Source organism: Gordionus sp. m RMFG-2023, chromosome 2, assembly GCF_954871325.1.
Source record: "Gordionus sp. m RMFG-2023 chromosome 2, tfGorSpeb1-WG-v2, whole genome shotgun sequence".
Lineage (NCBI taxonomy): Eukaryota > Metazoa > Nematomorpha > Gordioida > Chordodea > Parachordodidae > Gordionus > Gordionus sp. m RMFG-2023.
This window is the reverse complement of record NC_088776.1, coordinates 40,650,314-40,672,904: the sequence shown is the minus strand read 5'-3', so window position 1 is coordinate 40,672,904 and position 22,591 is coordinate 40,650,314. Positions and strand designations below refer to the sequence as shown.

The 22,591-nt window shown below is 28.4% G+C and overlaps 1 protein-coding gene across 4 annotated transcripts; it reads right to left on the bottom strand.

Moving 5' to 3' along the window:
- Positions 1-5,597: 5,597 nt before the first annotated feature.
- Positions 5,598-18,627, bottom strand: LOC135923148 (alkaline ceramidase 2-like). Of its 4 annotated transcripts, none has more exons than XR_010571140.1 (8): positions 18,481-18,627; positions 18,320-18,397; positions 17,550-17,728; positions 13,498-13,635; positions 9,327-9,644; positions 8,144-8,412; positions 6,182-6,315; positions 5,774-5,900 (listed from the first exon to the last, which is right to left on the bottom strand). XR_010571140.1 is itself a non-coding variant. In XM_065457739.1 (7 exons), exons 1-7 carry the CDS (start codon positions 18,571-18,573, stop codon positions 5,849-5,851), a joined length of 1,095 nt encoding a protein of 364 aa, XP_065313811.1. In that variant the 5' UTR covers positions 18,574-18,627; the 3' UTR covers positions 5,598-5,848. The 4 variants fall into 4 exon arrangements, 2 of the variants coding, with proteins under 2 accessions (XP_065313811.1, XP_065313810.1); XR_010571141.1 differs by lacking the exon at positions 5,774-5,900 and adding an exon at positions 6,063-6,136; XM_065457739.1 differs by lacking the exon at positions 6,182-6,315 and having other exon boundaries at positions 5,598-5,900; positions 8,176-8,412.
- Positions 18,628-22,591: the final 3,964 nt, after the last annotated feature.

The following is a 22,591-nucleotide window of genomic DNA, read 5'->3' as shown; positions in this document are numbered from 1 at the left end:
TCAATTTTGATTGATAAGTATCAGGCATAATTTGTGTATATTGTTAATACCTCAAGTTACTAAGGTAGAAATTTTTTTTTACGGCTCAATATTATTTTTTAAAAGTAAATAATATTTAATATATAAGTTTAACTGATATTTATTTGTTTTAATTTATAAATTAGATATTATTCACAATATGCAACTAATAATATAATAAACATTTTATGTATACGTTTTTTTGATGAAATAAAAAGTAATGTGTAATGTAAATTTTTCTATAAAAAGTTTAACCCGTTTTTAGAGGTTCGAACCGATATTATTTTTTAACTGATTTATCGATTTTTTATCTGAACCCGAACCCTTTTCATTTCAGTTTGGATCCCTGATTATCATTTACTAATCAAAACATTTCTTAAAAGAATTACAGTATAATCTAATACAATTTTATTATCTGAACTAGACAAGGGGAGCCTATAAATTAATTTTTGATCCTAACTAGAATTAATAATCAAGAAAAAATGCTTATTTCATTGCTAAAACTATTTTCCACATATATATACACTATAAAAACTTTAATATATATATTATTAGGGATGTACAGATATTTTTTATCGGATCGGGCCGATATTTCACCCATTTTAATATATCAGTTATCGGTCAATATTATAAAATTTCCCGATTCGATCTGATATAAAATGGCGTCTTTAACAAAAATAAAATGTTATAATTTTAAAAAAAGTTATATCTAAAATCATTTTTTTTATAAATAAAATCGAAATCCATTTTTAATATTTTTTTTTTCTCTTTAGCTTTCACCTTTTCTGGTGGTAAGCTCCTTCAACATCTCTTTCCACTTTATGTTATTCATACAATCTCTTTTATCTATTTTATACTTCTTTATATTGGCTCTAACTTTATGGCCCCATTGAAGTTTTGGCCTTCCTCTTTTACGTTTGCCCATCACTTCCAAACTTTCAACTTTATTTCCTATGTAGTTCATAGGCCTTCTCATTGTGTGCCCATACCACCTAAGTCTGTTTACCATTAACTTAGTCTTAATGGACACTACCTTTAAACTATTTAGTATTCTTGTACTGCGCACCTTATCCTTTCTTGTTACCCCAGCAATCATCCTCAGCATTCTCATCTCCATAGTTTGTAGACTTCTCTCGTCTGATTCTTTGGTTGGCCATGTTTCCGAACTATATAGAATAGTTGGTTGTACTATGGAACTGTAAATTTTTCCCTTTAATTTGTGTGGGATTCTTTTGCCAAATAGCACTCCAGATAAAGATCTCCACTTTACCACCCTTGATTAATCTTACTCTTTATCTCTTTTTCTATTGTGCCGTTTGTTTGTATAGTGGAGCCCAAATATTTGCAGCTTTCAATTGCGGATATCTGCCAATCATTTATATCAATACTCTCCGTTTCATCTCCTCCTATCAGCATATACTCCGTCTTTTCTCTATTTACTTTTAATCCGTGCGTTTCTAGGATATTTATCCAATTCACTAACCTTTCTTTCATTTCATCCTTGGATTCGGCAAGTATCACAATATCATCTGCAAATATCATATTCCACGGTACTGTTTGAGGTATAGACTGTGCTAATACATCTATTACTGTAATGAAGAGAAGTGGGCTGAGAGCCGACCCTTGATGAACTCCTTCGGCTATTGTGAAGCCTGCTGAAGTACCTGTTGTGCTACGGACCATTGTTGTATGTCCCATATACATTTCCTGTATTATTCTTATATATTTTTCGGGAACTTTTTTGTGGCGTAGCGCCCACCAGATAAGTTATCTTGGGATTCTATCGAAGACCTTTTCTAGATCGAGATAGACCATGTGTAGCTTTTTGTTCTTTTCCGTGTATTTTTCACTCATTTGCCTAATTGCATGGATAGCATCGGTTGTTGATTTTCCAGGCATAAAGCCAAACTGAGTCTCTCCTATTTCGATTATGTCTCTTAATCTTTTTTCTATTATTTTTTCGTATAGTTTTAGACAGTGTGACATTAGTTTTATGCCCCTGTAATTTTGAAAATTGTGTGGATCCCCTTTATTTTTGAAGATAGGAACTAGATAGCTCTGCCTCCATTTTTGGGGAACCTCTTCATTTCCAAGTATTTTATTGTACAGATTTGTGAGGAGATGTATTCCATCATCTCCTAGTGCTTTAAGGCTTTCTATTGGAATATCGTCTGGACCCCTAGCTTTGTTGTTTTTCATATGCTTGAGGCATGTGATTATTTCTTGTTCTGTTATAGGTTGTACAAGGTTTTGACAAGGGGAGTGTTCGTCGAGATGCAATATGTGGGAATTAAAGTTGAGAAGCTCCTGAAAATATTCTTTCCATCTATTCATTATTTTTTTTTCCTTTATTATCAATTTCCCATCTTTATTTTTGATTACTTTCGGAGCTCCGTTTATATCCCTAGAGTTCTTTTCTCGCTGTTTGGCTAATCTGTATATTTTATTTTGCCCTTCTTTGGTATGTAGATCTTCGTACATGTCATCGTATGCCATAGATTTGGCCCTAGCCACCGCCTTTGTAGCTAATCTCTTGGATTTTTTGTATCTTGACTTGTCATCTGCATTTTTGGATTTGTACCATATTTTATAAAGGGCTTTTTTCTCCTGTATAGTGGTTTGTACCTCTTGATTCCACCACCATAGTTCTTTGTGTGAATTGTTGCCTCCTCTTGTCAAGCCTAGCGTCGATTTTGCAGTGTCTATTAATCTGGATGAAAGGTCTGTCCAGATTTTTTCACTGACTTGTGAGCAATTTATTGTTTCAATGTTTGCATTGATTGCAAAGGCATCTGTCATTGTTTTTAATTTGCCCCATTTGATGCATGGTTCCAGTTTTATCTTATTTTGAGTGGATTTATTTGAGATTTGTAAATCCATGATTAGTAGCTTGTGTTGCGCGGCGATATCTTCTCCTGGGATGACTTTGCAGTCTATTACATCTTTTAATCTTCTGCGAGAGATTAGCATGTAATCTATCTGTGTTTTCCTAGTACCACTTTCATATGTTATTAAATGACTGTCTTTTTTCCTCTAGTAGGTGTTGGTTAAGGCAAGGTCGAAGGCTTGCGCAAATTTCAGTACGTGTTCTCCTTCATCATTTCTTTATCCATATCCAAAACCACCATGATGCCTTTTGTAGCTATCTCTTGCTTTCCCCACATGCGCATTTAAGTCACCACCAATTATGACTAGGTCATCCTTAGGTTTCTATTAAAGCTTCATCAAGGATAGCTCTAAAGTCATCTTTTTCTTCTTCCTTGCAACCCGTTTGAGGAGCATATACTGATAGGATGTGTAGTATTGATTGACCAATGCAGAGTTTTATCTTCATTAGTCTATCAGAGATCCTGTTGACTTCTACTACTGAAGATGGCTGAGGATGATGCCGACACCGTTTCTATTGCTAACAAGTCCATTATAGTACAATTTATACCCATCTCCAATCATCAAAGTTTTCTGTCCTTTCCATTTCGTCTCTTGTATGCACGCTATATCAACTTTTCTCTTGTTCAACATTGATGCCAATTCTCTCGTCTTACCTTTAAGCGTCCCAATATTCAAACTTGCCAGTCTTGTCTTCTTTGCTTTGACCTTTACTTTATTTTTCACAGGATGGAGGTCTACACCCTGCGCGTCGCATGGAGGGAACGCCCTAGCTTTCATATTCATATTTATTTCTGTCATTTTGTTTATTGGACAGGTATCCTTAGCACCCGGCTGTCCAGGCCTGTCGGTGACCGGGGTGTCATCTCTAAGCTCCGAAATTCATCATACCATATGTCTTTACACATCAGTCCTCTAAGAAAAACTTTGAAAGTTTTTGTTCCTTACCAGGATTGAACCTGCGTCTTTGTTCATACTCGTGTTTCCAATCGTACATCTTACCCATTAGGCCACCCCGGCGATATATTTTTTTTTGTTTTTCTTTGCTTTGACCTTTACTTTATTTTTCACAGGATGGAGGTCTACACCCTGCGCGTCGCATGGAGGGAACGCCCTAGCTTTCATATTCATATTTCCATTTATTTCTGTCATTTTGTTTATTGGACAGGTATCCTTAGCACCCGGCTGTCCAGGCCTGTCGGTGACCGGGGTGTCATCTCTAAGCTCCGAAATTCATCATACTATATGTCTTTACACATCAGTCATCTAAGAAAAACTTTGAAAGTTTTTGTTCCTTACCAGGATTGAACCTGCGTCTTAATAATAATAATTAATTAATAAACATTCTGCCATATTGTTATATTTTTGCGCATTCTGTTATAAAAGTGTGCGATAATCTCTTCAGAATCTGTTTTTAGTGAAGCTGGTGATATTGCCAGTTACCATCGCCGCGGGCTCACCTCTGATAAATTGGAAATTTTGGTATTTCTTAAAAGAAATCTTAGATATATTAATGTTAAATATTTATCGTTTATTACTTATTATATAAAAGTGATTTAACAATAAAAATATTTTATATAGTTTTAGAATTGCAATTGGATTGAATATAAACTCTAACTGATCATTATAATATATTTAAATGACATAGGTTATGGTATAGTTAAATTATAGCGTGTATACTAATAAGAAGTATATTAAAAATTAAAACCATTGATACCTTTACAGAATACAAAATTAGATATGATATCAGATCGGATCGGCCTCCAAAAAGTGGTATCGGTACACCCCTATATATTATATTAATAAAAAAGGGAACAAAAATTATAAAATAAAAACGAACGTAAAATTCAATATAAAATTAGAATACATTGATATTTAATTTCAATTTAATGAGGAAAACCAACGGTATTAAACAAGGAAAAATTATAAAGGCCAGTGTTTGATTAAGGTCCAGCTTCTTAAAATCAAAATGGTTATGGGTTGTCTATGAAAAGGTTATTTTCAGGTTTTGAAAATAATTATTTCGATATAGTAAAATTATTTCGATATAAGTAGTTATAAAAAAAGAGTCAACGATAGTGGTTATTTAGGAAAGTTAAATAAATCGCGGTATCGATAGGACTTAGTTAAGTAAATGACTTATCCTCTGAGTCTTAGTAGTGTTTGTTAAATGACTCGATTTTTAAAAACCGCCAACTCAATATTTTATTCAGAAAAATATTACGCAAGCCTGAAGATTTCGCTCATAGATGGAACAAAGGTTACTACATTTATTAGCCAATTCTCGAGGTTTAGGCCATATTTTTCTGGAAAAAACATGAGTAACCGTTTTTAAAAATCGGCTCAAATCGAGCTGTTTAACAACACTATTGTTACAGGCCTGATAATTTTTTGGCTAAACTATTGGGTTAGCCATTTTCAAAAATCGGGCCGTTTCAACAATACTTATCTTGGAGGTTAACTAACTATTTTAAGGAAACAAACTTATGAAAAGGTTATTAAAATTATACACTTCAAATTACTGCTAACTTTCCAATTTATTATTTTGTATACTAAAAAATTTTATAAAATTATTATCTATCTACTTAAAAATTGTGGAAAAATTAATATTATCTGATATAAAAGTATTCATAGAGTATGTTACATTTTCCGTGTGAAAATTTTTTTAATTGGAAACAAAAATTAATATAGAAAAATGTTGAACATATTACATTTAAAAAAATTGATATATATTAGATCAGATCAAAATATATTTATATATTTGTGCAATTATAAACATTATCAAATGATAATTTAAAAATTGCATATATAATTAAAAAAATAGTAAATTATTTTTGTCATCAATAATGATTTGCATTGTTTAAGAATCCACCATTGTTAAAATTGTCGTAATCGATTATTACAGAACTTTTGCGTTTTTTGAAGTTTGTTAAGTCCGTTTAGATCATTCGTAGATATAGAATAGATGTCGTATAGGCAGCCTGAACACAAACATTCTATGAAACATCAAATTCAAAATTTTTGTGTTAGATATAGATATATTAAGTATAAATATCTCTTCAGTTCATAAAATTCAAACTTATTTTAAGGTGGACCTATTAAAAAAAAACTTTTTATTAACCTAGTGCATTAAAAAAATATTCTCACGCTTCCAAATGAAAATATCCATTATTTACAACGTATATAATTGTAGTGTAGAGTAAGATACTTTATGCCGGTATTATAAACGTACCTTAATAAAGGTGAGTTGTTACTTTGGAAAAATTTAAAGCATTACTTTAAAAAAATATAATTCTTTTTTTCCATAGATATATGTATATCTATCGGTGGGCCGTCTATCAAATTAGCCATCGCCGACGATCCTTGACCATGCCGAAGGCAAAAAAGTGTCGGCGCTTATTAAGCTGTCACCTATGTGAATATTTGGTGGTGCGTAGCGGCATTATATATTTTTGATAATTTCAAAGGATATCAAATATTCAAGAAAACATTAATAGTTTAATTTATTTGAATATCATAATAAAATAGCTGTCATTAGATTAAATAATTTTTTATTTCGTTTTAAAAATGAATTTAGAATTTCTATTTCAGACTAAATATAAAAGATAAGTGTTATATTTTAATTGTATTATAATATGTAAAAATATTCTTTATCTTGAACATAATATAATAGCTGAAATGTTATATAAAAATACATTGAGCTGTATTATTTTTTTCAAAAGTTTAAAGTTTAAAAACATTTCATGATTAACTTATTAATTAAGGCTCCACTTAGAAAATAATCATTCCAGTATATTTTTGTTTCAATTCCAATGAGTAGATTAATATCAGCAAGGTATATATAATTTATGTGATGTTTTAATCACAACAAACATATATTTTCTTATAATTAACATAAGATTAGTTTTATGCAAATTATTGAACCAGCAGCACAGACCTGGAGTTATGTTTTATAGAAAAAGTAAAACTCACTCTGAATGCAGTGACGTAGGGGATTAAACCCCCCCCCCCCCACCATGAAAAATATGATTAGGTGAAATTTATGTTTTCATAATACTTTTATATTGATATATAGACAAAAATTGGCTTTCATTTCAAAATTGCTAATCCTTCCTTTATTTTCTAATTATATAAAATAATCTCGGACATTCTTTTTTATTTTTAAAAAAAGTGTGTGAAAATAAACCAATAAACATTACCATAGACGCATTTTATAATCAAATTTTCACATAAAAGTAATAAATGATATGAGATCGGCGTTTGATCTGTTTTATTTTTAATTGTAAAAGCGCCTTTAGTATTAATTTACTAAACAATAGCTCATCCTTAACGTTTGATGGTAAAAAATCAGCTATTATAATCGTTTTCAATTTTACCGTTACCAATAATGCATCTTATTTTAGTAGGATATTTTCAGAAAGCCATTGACTAAATTTTTTATGCTACCATACTATCCCTTAGGCATCACAGATTTCCAATAACCGACCTTCAGATATTATTTTAAAATATATAAATTAGTTGTTTTTTTAAATACATTTCTCTTATTTAATCTAGGAGAACTTTTGGACCATCGATTTTCAATACAAACAGTGAATGAATAACTAAAAGAAGCCAATTTATGTGCCAACATGCTGAATCTTCTACTTAAATGGGTAAACTGGTAAATGATGAAACTGCCATGGTGACTTCAAAATTAGATTATCTTAAAATATTAGCTGACAAAAACGAAATATTTATCAATTCATCAGCAGAATTTTGGGCAACAATACAATTTGCTAGAAGCTTTGACTAGTCTAGACAATAAATATTATTCATTTTTGCATTAAGCTTCAGAGATAATTGATGAGTTCGATTTAAAAAAATACAAATATTGAATCTTTCTAAATTAATAATTTTAGCTAAAAAATCCGGTGTTCCAGCTAGAAGCATAATCAACGAGCGTTCATTTTTATAGATGGGTTCATCTAGAAGATCTTTATTCTACCATTTAAATAAAATAATTTCTATGTTACTAAATACCAAATAAAATAGTCAAAATTTATCTGGAATGCCTATTTTATTTTTTAAAAAAATGAACAGAATCGACAGATGACCAAAAAATATTTAAATGCATAATTTCAGGATCGAACCGTTTAAAGCTGGTTTGATGTAGGGCTCTATTATAAATTAAGGTCTAAAATTCAATGAAGTTATTAATTTGAACCCATAATTATATCTAAGTAATAAAATCTATATGAACCTAAATGTTTTTTGAGATCACAGGCATTAAACCTTATCCCCGATTCGCTATTGTAAGTATGAAAATCTAAAGCTTGATGATTTCTATTTTTTATGGCCCCATTTGATTCGCAGCATTTTACGGAAAAGGGAGGTAGTAATGAAGAAACGAAGGTAACGTAAGGCACTCTACCTATTTCACTACTCGAAATCTTACGCCATAATGAAGCCATTTTATTTAAGTATTTAAACTGGGATAGCGGATATCGAAATTTCATGAAGGATTCGTGACTGTTTGGAAGGAATAAAAAAATTGAAATACATAAAATTAAATTAAAGGTAAAATCAATCTTTGGTATTAGTATCGTCGAATTCGTTGCTTTTTTATCTATAAAGGTGGTCCTGGTATACTTCCATTACACTGCATTTAAAACGCTTACAGGGCAAAAATTAAGGTGATAATTTTATTTCCTACAAAATAAAAAATGTTTTAAACGCAGCGTGAAATAAGTGGATCAGGCCTTGTGTTTTAAAATTTATATGAACTGATTACTCAGAAAACTTTTCTATGCGAATATCCTATTTATGATAATGTACCCTGTTAGGGACGAGCATAGGCTTATCCAGGATTTTGCTAGGGGGGGGGGAGCTATTAGGTATTTTTTCACCATAAATTTTATTAGGGGACTTTAGATTCATTTATTCTAAACCTTTGGCAATTAGATTTTAAAAATATTTTTGTTTTTATAAATATCGTTTTTTTCCTAATTTTTTTTTAATTAGTCATTTTTTAAAAAAATTTACTAACTTTTACTAATTTTTCTTCTAAACTTTTATCAAGTTAAAAACATTCGTATATAATTAAGGTGACAAATTTTAAAAAAAAGGACTAAATAATTAAAAATATGCTAAAAAATACATAATTTATTTTTAAAAGGATGTTTATGATTTTAAAAATAGCTTTTAAAAAATAGATTATATTAGAGATCTGCAAAGTCTGTTCTGTCCGATAGCGCGACCTGAGGGCCAAGCCGCAAAAATATAACGGGATGGGGATAACAAATTAGGCAGAGCCGCAATCTTTGATTCTTTATAAAATTTAATAGGCCAGCCTGAACTCATTTATGTTTTGGGTGCTAGAGAATCTGGTCATAATTTTGGTCGTTGTTTACCAAATTTTTAAAGTTTTCCTAGAGAATGCATACTTTATCTTATGACTTCGATGCCCATCTACATTCATAAAGTCCATTTTTGATATACCGCCCGATGATGAAGGCCAATACCTGAGGACAGGCATGCCCAGGTCAGAAGGGGCTTCGTGTTTGGCGTGAAAATAAGCGAATAGAACACAGGCACCGTAAGTGGCCAGCAAGATCAATACATGCCATAAGGAATGCAGATAAGGAAATGACTTTGACAAATAAGGGTGGCATAGTGATCGATCGAGTATCCACGAGGTCAGAGCTAGACCCCACAGCAAACTAGACCTCTTGCCTAGCTTGTAAACCTTACGACAATCGCATCTGTCAACATAATATTTTTAAAATATTCAAAAATTTAGAATAGTTTCAAAATTAAGGAAAAAAATTAAAAAGTGGGTATTTTGGTATTATAAATTAAATCGTTTTTTTGAATTTTATTTCAAAGAAAGTATTTTAAATGGCAACGTGCAAAACGCAAAATTGTTTAAATGCTTTTCACATTATTCCAAATAAATGCTCCTTTCATTTAAATAATGAAGTGCTTTTTTAGAAAAACGCAACGTCAAAAGCAGCTACTCAATTTATAAGCACTATTAAACTGTTTTCCAAAGCAACATTATGACTAAAAAATAGCTATTCTTTAAGGCTCAATTACTAAGTTTTTATTGTGTATATTTAAAATATAAATAATCGTTGATATAATTCTCTTGAAGAAGGAGACAATAGCAACAAGCAATACCGCAATAATTCCCCAGACAGAAATACCCTGAACAAATAAACGTCGAACCAAAATACCCTTAACAAGATACCGGACCAAAATTGAACAAAAAGACACCGGACCAAAATACCCTTTTTTATAATAAAAAAGATAAGATTAGTCAATCATAATGTTAACAAAAATCGTGTATCTTAAAAAATATTTTAAATCGTGATTTTAATTAAATGAAATAACTAATATTTAAATTAGAGAATTATGGTATAATTTTGATTACCGGTGTTTATGTATATTATCTAACAGGTAAATGATTCATAGGACCCGGCCAGGAAGTTATTGAAAAAAATACACAGACAAACCATGATCAAATTTGATATTGTATGGAGTAACAAAAAACCGATTGTTAAATAAAAAACCGATAATAATTTTTTTTAAAAAAATCTAGCCAGTCGGAAAGAATGTCAGTCAGTATTCCTTTTTGCTAAAACGAATATCATTATTATTGTTGAATTTTTGAATTCAAATAAAAAAATATGGAGTATTTAATTTTCTTTAAGAAAAGATATGACCCAACTTTAACACATACATCTTTCTTATTCTAAATAGCTACTCTCATATATACCTATACTAACCCCTAGCCCACATTAGGTCTTTATAATTCATTATTTTCTTACCTAAAACATGTCTTTTTTTAATTTTAAATTAACACTTAAAAATCCATTTCTTTTAAAGAATTAAATTTTTTTTCTTAAGATTATGGTATTTTGTCCGCTCTCTTTATTTCGGGACTTTTGTCCTATTATTATAATAAGTATGATGTGCATATTAGAGACCTTCATGGGCCGGGCTTGGGCCTAATTATAAATTTCCTAGCGGGCCTGGGCCGGGCTTGGGTTTGTTGGAAATTTTTGCAATAGGGCTTGGGCCTAAATTTTTAAATTCAAAATTAGCTTATTTTAAGGATATTTAATAGGATAAATATAACAAATCATTCTGATTTTATTAGTGTTATTTATCAAATTTCCTATACACCTTGGGAGAGTATATATTTTTTAAATTCAAAATTAGCTTATTTTAAGGATATTTAATAGGATAAATATAACAAATCATTCTGATTTTATTAGTGTTATTTATCAAATTTCCTATACACCTTGGGAGAGTATATATTTTTTAAATCGGAAATTGGTATAATTTTACTTAACTTAACACAACGGCCTGGGCACGAAACAGCGAAAAAAGCAACAGCGAAAATCAGGGAATATTCCCAAAAATGTTCCCAAAGATGGCCAAACTTCGAGGTATTCTTTATAAATCTTTTTAGCTATTTAATATTTTTAGCTTCATCCTCATTATTGGATATGTCTTCATGGGAGGATGATACAATACTTCATAATGAGACGGATGTTGATGAGATTAATTTATATATGGATATTCAGCTAAATGAAGAGGATATCAACTATGATGACTGCATCCTAGATTGGTGGAAGAAGCATAAAATCCATGCAATTCCAGCGTTCTAATGTTTCCAGTGAACGGAATTTCATACTATTGGAAGGGTTATTGAAGAAAGAAGAACAAATTTAAATAACGAAATTGTAAATAATATATTATTTTTAAATGATAATTTGAAAATATAAATTAAAATTTTGTTTATATCATTTATTAATATTATATATATATATTATTACTAAATAAAATATTATATTTCTATTAGTATTACTTCAGCATAAGTTAAGTATACATAAAATAATTTTATGGGCTTGGGAAAATTTTTAAATATTATAGCGGGCTTGGGAATTTTTTTAAATATTAAAAACGGGCCGGGCCTGGGCTTAAAATTTTTTTTTACGATGGGCCTGGGCCGGGCTTGGTCCTAAAATCTAGGCCCATGAAAATCTCTAGTGCATATATTATAGAATTGGTGACACTTTATACCCAACATATTATCACGACGTCATTTTATCACTCAATCATTTAATAAAGCGACACCAATATATGATTTTTAGACTTTCCCAATTAATTTCGATATTACAAGTTTTTTTTTCTAAATTTTTTTGAAAATATATTTATTTTTATTCTGTTTAAAAGTCAAAACATTAAAAAAAATTAAGTATAAAGTTTATTCGATTAAACAATGTATAAAAAACTATATGACAAAAATTTAAAAAAATATGATTATAAAAATCTTTAAAATGTAAATATAAAAAAATACATAGATAGATCTTCATATTTCAAGAGATATTCTCTGCCTGAGATAAAGATTTTTCTTATGGTCTTGGAAATAAGAAAGTTTGTTTCCCTAAAGATTTCAGGAAAAGTGATGCTTCAATACCAAATTTATCTATAGTGGAAGTTGGAAAAGTAAAAATCATTTTCTAAAAAAGAATGTCTGAGGCGTTTCGAGGTTTCGGAAGGCCTTATGTATGAGAGGATTTAATTTGCAATGTAATGAATGGTGTCCTTTACTGTCGACCTGGATCTTACACAAATTGCAAATGTGGGATTGTGCTGAGATGGAGGCTAATTAAGATCCGTAGTCCTTTGGGGAATTAGGGCACAGATTCTTACTTAATTATCACCTCTTTTATTATAACATAAGCAATGAGACAATTTAATTTAAACTTTTTATTAGTAAATAATCATAAATCAATATATCACAAATAAAAAATATAAATTGTAAATAAAAAAATTTAATTGCAGGAAATATAGGCAATCTCTTTTAAAAATGTGTAACTGAAATTCCATAATTTAAAACACATCAATGAACTTGTTTTTAAATATCTTCTGAGAAGAGAACATTGGCGTAGGGATTAAACCGAAACTTCGAAATGCCTCAAATATTTTTTCCTAAAAAATGCCATATTTTTACCTTTTATCACTCCACTCTAGGTAACTTTGACATTGAAGCATCACTTTTCCCCAAATTTAGGGAAAAAAACTATCTTATATCTCCGGCGATCCCAAGGAATATCTTTATCTCAGGCAGAGAATATCTCTTGAAATATGTTGATCAATTGCATATCCATTCATGGTTTTGCTTTTATAATATTTTTAATTTTTTATATTTACATTTAATAGATTTTTAATCATATTTTTCAATTTTTCACATTTTTTTAAAATTTTTGTCAGTTTTTTTAATATATTGTAATTATCAAATAAGTATACATTTTATATAAAAAAACGATAAAACCGTGTGATAACGTGTGGCCTTAGCATGACTGACTGATAAAGTGTCCCTAGGCGATTTTTGACATATAATAATAATTTTTGTAAATATTCAATTTAATAATATATAACATAATTTGAGGTATGATTTATCTAGCAATAATATAAGCAACTTTGTAAATTCTTATTTATTTGTAAAAAAAAGGTGTGTATGTGTATATATATACTTGTAAATACTATTAAGCTAAACATTCAAAAATTGAAACAAAACAATTTTGCCTATATTTAGATTACCTTTTTAATTCTATAATCAACAAAATTGTTGCAGGTATACCAAAACACATCAAAACAAATGCATTCACAGCTGGGTTTACGCATGCCAAACAAGTGGATAGAACCCCGATAACAAATATCAACCATTGAAAGTAATTTCTGATAAAAAAAATATAAAATTATAATCCGTTTACAAGATAATAAAATATCTAAAAAAGTTTATAAGCCTTTTGGCCGGAAAATAGTCATACTGAAAAAATAATTTTCCTTTAATATAAACTAAAAAAATCAGAGCTACGACAGTCACAAGTATCTAACCTAATATCAAAATAAAAATAAATGATCAGGGTTCGTAGATAATATTAGAGCCCTCAAAGTTCAATATTTTTTCGAGTTAGTAGGTTTGGAGAAATCGGCTGTTTTAACTTAATTTCGAAGTTAAATTTAGGCTGATCGATTTGCCTTAAGGTTTTAATGCACACTGGCTAATTAATTTTCTTTTAAATTGCAAATTATCTTTAAAAAACATGTCCACCTTTCGTGAATATTAATTTTTTTAAATAAGTTTATATAAGAACTCAGGCCTCTTTTATTAGAAGAAAAAATTGGGCATCAATAGGCCTAAAACTTAGATGCAACATTGTGACGCCCTACTTTTGCTAACATAACCGAAAACATACTAACGTTAAAGACATAGTCTCCATAATCCTACAAAGGTCTTTTCCCTCCGCTTTCTCAGTGCAACGAAGCTATCAAACGAGTTTTAACTTTTGCAGAAACGCCTTCCAAGCTAGAGTCTAATGAGCTCCACAGGGCCAACGAATAAAGCCAAGACGCTATAATGTTAATCATATGACGGTCAATTTTTAGTTTGGGATTTTTCATGTACGAACTTATTTCCCTATCTAACATTAAAAAAACGCATTCTCCGCAACTAAGATCTCAAGAACCAATAAATACATTACTTTATCTAGTTCAAACTTTTCATCGAGTCTACTCTCACAACGTTAAGTACGAAAGCCTTTAAACTATTTAGGGAGATTGGCAAGTGAATCATTGATAAAACAGATGAATCCCTCAAAGGTTAATACTTTCGACAAAGTTTTATTCAATCAAGTCATTTAAGCTACATCTCTTCACTGGACGATGTTGAAGATCCATAAGTCATTTTTAATTTTTTTAAAATTTATTTATGGTTTATAAATGTAGAAAACTAAACTACTCCGTGATTTTTAGAAAATTTTTGCAATTAACTTAATATAATTTATATTAGATTTCCCAAAGATTTTTTTATATAAATTATAAATGACTAAAAGATTAATGACTAAATTGTCTGAAATTCATGGGTATTCTAAACATGGTAAAATAGAAATCTAAAAAAACGAGCTCGAAAAATGATCTAAAGTTGAAAAATAACACATAAATGCTAGTATACATAATATCTTTTTTAAAATATGCTTTTTAAATATATTTATGGGTATTTTTTTTTGTTTAATGGGTGCTGTTCATTCGATGCAACAATTTTTGGAAGACTCAACAAATGTTATTAATTGTACTAGTATTCTCGATAAGTGGTTGTACTGTTTTTTGAATTAGTATTTAATTTTATTTAATCATTTGTTTATTCTCTCAATGAATTAAAATTAACGATGAAATGGAAACTACGATATATTCATAATTCATTCTATATTATTGATGTGGTAATTCTATGGATTCAAATATTCTTAATTCATTCTATATTATTGATGTGGTTATTTTATGGATTCAAAATAGATAAGATTACTAATATATTTTCTTTTATAATACTCATTACTAAATCTCACTATTACAAAATCGGAAAGGGTAAGTTACACTTAAATTACAACTGGGTACAAGGTTTGTTGGTATCCTTGAGAAAAAAATCGTTAATTTTATGAAAGGTGGGCCTTCATAAAATTCACGTTCGCTCATTTTGGGCAGGTCTATGACCAACGTGCTAAATAAGATATGTTAAGATAAGATATATATTTATTTACTTACTTTATATATTATTTTTTATAATTGTATTTTATACGATGTAGGCGTATCCATGATTTAGCTAGGGGGGGGGCATTATTAGGTGGGGTTTCCTCATAAATTCTATTGGATATCTTTAAGTCTACTTATTGTAGGCCTTTGGCTATATTAGATTTTTATAAAATTAATTTTGGGTTTTCAATTTTTATTATAAAAATGTTTTTTTTTCTAAAAATTTTGAATTACAGTCGCTTATTTAAAAAAGTTATTAATTTTTACTAATTTTTTTCAAATATTCCTTATAGTAATATATTGTAAATATTTTTTGGGAAAAAGGGATAGGGGGTGCGCAGGGGATATCCCCCACCCCATTGGTTAAGCGCCCCTGAGCACAAATTGAATATCAAACGCAAATAATACATTTTATGTATCGTGTCAAATTGCCGTTTGGCATTAGAAACCATTTTGAAAAACGTAAACTGGTTCGCCTTTTTCAATACCTTTTTTATTATTTATTCAATTTGCACGTTGGTTTATGACACGTTTTTAAGACCTCGGCTTTTTCAAAAAGTAGACAACAAAATGTTATTAATCAGATATGAATAATAAGGAGGACATTAATTATATAGAAATGAAATATATAAAATGTAAGAAAATATAAAATCATCTATTAAAAATGGAAGATATCTAAATGAAATAAAAAGACAGACGATAATATAATATATAAAAGCATTTCTTTTAATTTTGGTTAAAAGATTGAATCGTTAATATTAATTTGAAATTAAAAGGCAGTCTCAATTTAAATAAAGGAAGCGTTACGTTTTTTTTTAATTAAAAAAGATACGGCAAAACGCAAAGGCTTAAATTTATGTACATTATTATGTGTGATTAATTATCAAATAAAATGTTAAAATTGTGAAATTATTAATTATCTCCCGTGATTTTATATTTTCAATTGTTTAACTTGAACCAACCCCCAAACCAATTAGTAACGATATTAATCCTATTATTTTGGGGTCAATCTCAACTAAATTTGCTTAATATACCTCAAACCGTTTACTCCAAACCGATTTGGGATTTAACCCGGTTTTTTGGTAGCTATTTTGGAGTTGGTTCGAGTTATAATTTACCAACAGTATGAACCTGACCAAATTTTTTTCCTGCTGCGGCTCAGATGTATCATTCTTTTTAAGCTCGAGCCTAGCACGAATTTTTAATTTATGGATCAGCCCAATATATTTAATGAGTTAAATAAAATAAAAGTCACTGATTTCTAGGATCCTAATTCCAAGGAAATTTTAATCTTATTATTTTAATAAAAAAAATAAGGCCTAATCTTTATTTTTTTTTTAAATAGACCTTAACCTGATTTAATGTTTTCAGCCTAGCAGAGCTTTATCTTGTTTAACCTTAAAGAAAAATGTCATGAGTAAATCTGGCTATGAAAAAATAGGGTATTTATTTTTCAGAAAAGAATAAAATTAAATTTTTTAAAAAGTATAATTAAAGGTATACAAGATTTAATTTCTTCATTGGTACCAGACTGGATCTAATTATATTTATATTTAACCAGCCAGATCCAGCATCATATTTTATAAAAAATATTTAATAACTTTCCTATAATTAAAATGTAACATTAATTAAGGATTTTGGCATTACTAGCCTTTATTCAAAAAATTTATTTTTTAGATATTCAAAATGGCATTTTGAGCCCCTATGTGCTCTCACCCACCCTTCTTTTTGTGATGCTATTGGATGTATGCATCATAATAAAAAAAAATTATTTTTTAAACATAAATGTGCTAACAAAACATGAAGATGGTTAGTTCTTGGATTTATAAATAAAATATATACATTTTATTTTTTGTGTTGAGTGCTTTGTTTATTAATTCCACATTTTTAAAGAGATATAAAATTTTTAATTTATAAATCTTCATTTATTTCAAATATGTTAAAGTATTTCAAAAAAAATCAGCTAAGAAAGCAGAACCAGCCAGATACAAGTATGGAAGATACAGGGCTGCTGCTGAACCTTATATCAAGTATACCTCTAATTATAATATAAACATTTTATATACCTATTATTCTGAAATATTGAAGGAAATAATCTTTTTGGAAACCATAATGCAAAACCCACATGAATTACCCATAAAATAGCCAATTCATCCAATAATTGTCCAGCTAAACTAAGTGTAGCATGAAAATAAGTTGAGCAAATACCAACTACAACTAACAATATCCAAACAATATGGATAGACTAAAAATTTAAAAATATAGATAAATTATTTGGATAAAAAACAATAACAATAAATATATCTCAAAATAATATTTATTGAAGACACCTAGGACTGCTGGTCCAGGTTTGACCACCAGCACAATAAATTAAGCCAAAATTAAAATTTAAAATGAACTACAGGCTGAGCTGGGCTCCCATTAATTTTTCCATGGCTTATGCTTCATTACAAGTGTCTTTTAAAGGTTGAATTCTTTTCTAATGTAAATACTTAAGCAGGGTAATCACAAATCATCTTTTAATTTAAAAAAATATAAATATTCTTATCTTTTTTTGTTTGTGGGTTGGGCCTCAATATTCTAAAATAATTATGGGCCAGGCCACAATTAAAATTATTAATTTTTCTATATAGGGAGCAAGCCTAAAAGTTAATTTATCCATCCATAGACCTGGGCCCAGTATGGCTACAAACTTTGACAAATACATGTTTTTATGAAGTCAATGTATGGAATAAAATAAATCATCACTACAAACATGTTTTTAAAATAAATTTTTTTAAAAAAATTTCATTAACCAATAATCAAAGGGTTAAAATATATAAATTAAACAATTTACTTGCATGAACTTTTTGCCATATGGCAGAAAAAGATATATCAAGATTGGTGGCAGTATAAAAAAGAGAATGTTGCTAATCTATTATATTAAAATATTTTCATTCAATGAAAAAAGATAATGTAGTTAATTGTAAATTTTTTACATTAAATTAATATATAAACCGTATTAAAGAATTCGGCTATAAATCCTGAGACTGCATAGTTTCTTTCGCACCAATCGATTGGCGCGGAACCTATTTCAAATAATTTTAGCATAGTATTCCAGGATAATCATCTTTCTTTGTCCATATGATATCAGCTGAATGAATGTAGTTCCCATATGGAATATGAATTATTTGTTATGCTAAACCATGACTAGTAAGAATAAATTTGTAAATTAAGTCACTTGACTTGGTGTATCAGAGGCGTAGTCAGAATTTATCCAAGGAGGTGGATGAGAATTTTTTAGGGCTCCCTCTTCAAACTCCCATCCTGACCTAAACGTAGGTCCCTTCTATGAAAAATTCTTATTAGATATTGATTTTTCAATGGTTATTTTTAATTTGTTTCTAAAATATGTCATATCTGTTATAATAGGTTAATCAAGCGATGTTCTTATTGACTAGGCCCCAGCCGCTTTTTGAAAATCACTCTTTTTTAAAATATATATTAAAAATAAATTTGGTAATAATTCAAATGAAAAAAAAACAATATACAAATTTGATAGATACCGCCTTAGGTAGTACCTTTCATTAATCTTATTTGTTTGAGATATATTATGTAAATGTGTATAATGATTTTAGGTAGTACCTATCATTAATCTAATTTGTTTGAGATATATTATGTAAATGTGTTTTTAATTATAAATATATTCTTTATTAAGCACATGTTTATTTTCTAATTTTGCAGAAACGATAGGTTAAATTTGTTTAGATAACCATTTTTTTTATTTCATATTTTATAAAGTCATAAAGATATTAGAACCCGTTTAATATTTATTACATTTTAGTAAAACGTTTAAATTTATTATTTTATTATTTTTATTTATTAATCTCAATTAATTGATTATATTATCTTTAAAACTAACTTGGGTCAATTAAGTTATAAATAAATATCTTTACACAAAAATCAATATAATTCTTGTTTTGTTATTACCTATGTGTGCTTTAACCAGTATAAAGGTTAAAAAAACTAAATTTTGGCTAAACTTACATTTTGAACGAGACTAATTTATTCTGAAAATTTTATAATTTTCTAAGCCTTGCTCTAGTTCGATTCATTTTTTAACAAAAGTATGGTTAACGTCTATATAACTTCCTCTAAATGGTCCAAAAAATTAGAACCTATTTTGATTTATCTAAAAGGTCATTAGCCTGAGAATTTATAAAGTATATATTGGAATAAACCACTGGCAATTTGTGATGATAAATCATACACCATTTTTAGCAGGATTTGAGCACTCTAAAAGAGCAAAACCGAATTTTAAGTGAAAACTATTATCCAAGCCTAAGAGGCTAAACCGAACTTTTAAGTAAAAACTATTTATTGGTTGTCCCAATAAGACTTCTTTATTGAATTAAAATGAAAGAAAAAAAAACTGAATAATTGATAATAAATTTTATTAAAATAAAATGTAGTAAATTAATGATCATATATTGCCTCAAAATCCGCTTTTTATATTCTACGATAAAATTAAATCTCTAAAATAAAATAATATAAGACTCAGGATGAGTTTTATAAATTATAGGATTCAAAGTCAAACCCCTGCTGTTGACTGCTGCATAAACTCCCGGCCATACATTTTGTCATAGTAGTTGTTTTCAATGAACCACTTGATAGTTTTTTGTCCCGCAACATTTCCATAGTCTTTTTTCTTATGTCTTCTATAAGTCAAATGGGTAGTTGGCATTTTACCATGACCATACCATGAGAATCTTCATCCACAAAATACCTAAAACCCTAACATAATTGCCCCACACATCCCTTATCAAATCAGAAAATTTTTTTTTTAAAAATAATAAATCTTATCTTTGAAATTCAACCATTAAGAAATTTTATTATTATATTATATCGTAAAAATAACTTTTCATTTTATAAAAAGCTAGAAATAATCAAGGGCACCACAGAAAAATTAATAAAAATTTTTTTTTTCCAATGCTTTTTACCAATAATCATTTCTACTTTTGTATGCTCTCAGCCGTTGTAGTAATAATCTTAAATTACATAGCAACATAAATAATAGATGCTGGTTAATTGTAATAATAGCTAGAGGTCTGCATTGGGTGGGTTTTTGGACCAAAAGCCTGCCCATCCAATTTTTAAAAAAAAATTTAACCCGCCCACTTAGCCCGCCCATAGTTTTAAAAAATATATACCCGCCCGCCCGGCCCATTTGTCTAAAATTTTTTACCTGCCCGCCCATTAGTCTAAAATTTTTTACCCGCCCGTCCTATTTATAAAAAAAAAAGATAAAAGAATAATTTAATAAAAATTAAGATACCTAATATCTCTAGCGCAATATTCTACAAAATTGGCTATTAGATCCGATTTGATCGTTTTGTTTAATTGAGAATTGTCTTTTTGAAAATATCCGTAAATTTTTTTATTATTTATCAATCTTCATAATTTGCAGATGAACATTGATGACAAAGGAAGAAGGATGTGCCACTTTTGTTATTATATTTATAGATAGATTCGCAATCATTGCAGCGAATCCAATCTAGCTTTTTGTCATTTTCATCGAAAATGATTTTAAATTGTTTCCACATTCAAGATTTGAGTTTATTATTATCTGAATTTTCTTTTAATTTATATAAATTATTTTTTATTTTTTTTAGATATATTTTCTTTATTCATAATAAAATTTTAAAATAATTAAATTATAATATATTTTTTTTATTAAAAAATTATGTTATAAAAAATAAAATTTATATATTATATAATAAAATAAAAATAAAAATGAAAATATCAATTATAAAGATAAACAATTATTACTAAAATAAAATAATACGATGCAGTTTGCAAACCCTGAATAGGAAATTTTAAGAGAAAAGTTTTATATCATTCCCATAAAAGGAAATTTTTAACAGACAAAAATGTTTATTTATTCTAAGAAAAGTTTTATTATTGTGTTTATTACATAATATAGTTAGGTAAATGTTCTTAACTTAAAAAAAAACGATTGGTACAATAAAAAAAGAAATATGGTTATAGATCATTTAAACATTTATTTTTTTTAGTTTGTTTTTGAACAAAAAATTTTAGTTTCCTTAACCCGCCCGCCCATTGTTTAAATTTCTTAACCCGCCCACCCATAGTTTCAAATTTTTTTAACCCGCCCGCCTGCCCATTTTCGAAAATTTTTTTTACCCGCCCAATGCAGACCTCTAGTAATAGACACGACACTTACGATGTAAACTAGTATCAGAATTTATTATAAATTTATTTTTTGGAAGAAATAATTGTGCAAATATATTGAAGCCTTGAGTTATTTACAAGGCAAGGATGCCATATTAGAAATGAAACATTTTGGAAGTATAAAATAAGGACCAGAATGATATGATGAAACAATTAAGATTTTATATATTGTCGCACCACCTCTAGCTGGTTTATTATATCTTAAAATAATAGTAGTTTGTAAAAATATCAAAAATATACTTGTATTAAAAATTTAACTTAAAACTGTTTTTAGAAAAGAAAAAAATAGCTTTCCTAACGTAAAAAAGAAAAGAAAAGATATCAAATTTATTACATCTATTGTAGGATGAATAATAAAATGTTTAATTTTTAAAATTATTTATGACGTTAAATACTTGAAAGCAAATTGTTACTATATTTATTATCAAAAGCATTTATTAGTAAAATTCATTATAATATTAGCTGTAATATATTATAAGTGTCAAATACGTCTATAAAAGTGGCATTTTATCTAATATTTCATAAACAACTGTATATAATAGAGGATTATAAACTATATGACTACTTACTTACTTTTTATTATACTTATTTAGACCTTGAAAATATTTTTAGGAATAGGTATGATAATAAAATTTAAAAATAAATATACAGTTAATTAGATATTTTGAACTCTGCTAATTACAATATTAAATTTTTTAGTTTTCAATTAATAAATGATTATATTTATTTAATTAGGGTTATAAAATAATCTATATTATAATTTTCCGATGTCCTCACTACGTCATCGTGATTTCATGTCATCGGTACGTATTTTTTATTTTTTTTATTTATTGATTTTATTTATTTATTTTATACAAACAGATGGAAATATTTTTGG

Coding starts and splice junctions, on each gene's coding strand:
- LOC135923148 (XM_065457738.1), bottom strand. CDS start 18,573: ATGCTAAAATTATTTGAAATAGGTTCCGCGCCAATCGATTGGTGCGAA. Junction 13,636..17,549: donor TCAATATTTCAGAATAATAG/GTATATAAAATG, acceptor TTTTTTTATCAG/AAATTACTTTCAATGGTTGA. Junction 9,645..13,497: donor TTGATTATAGAATTAAAAAG/GTAATCTAAATA, acceptor TTATGTTGACAG/ATGCGATTGTCGTAAGGTTT.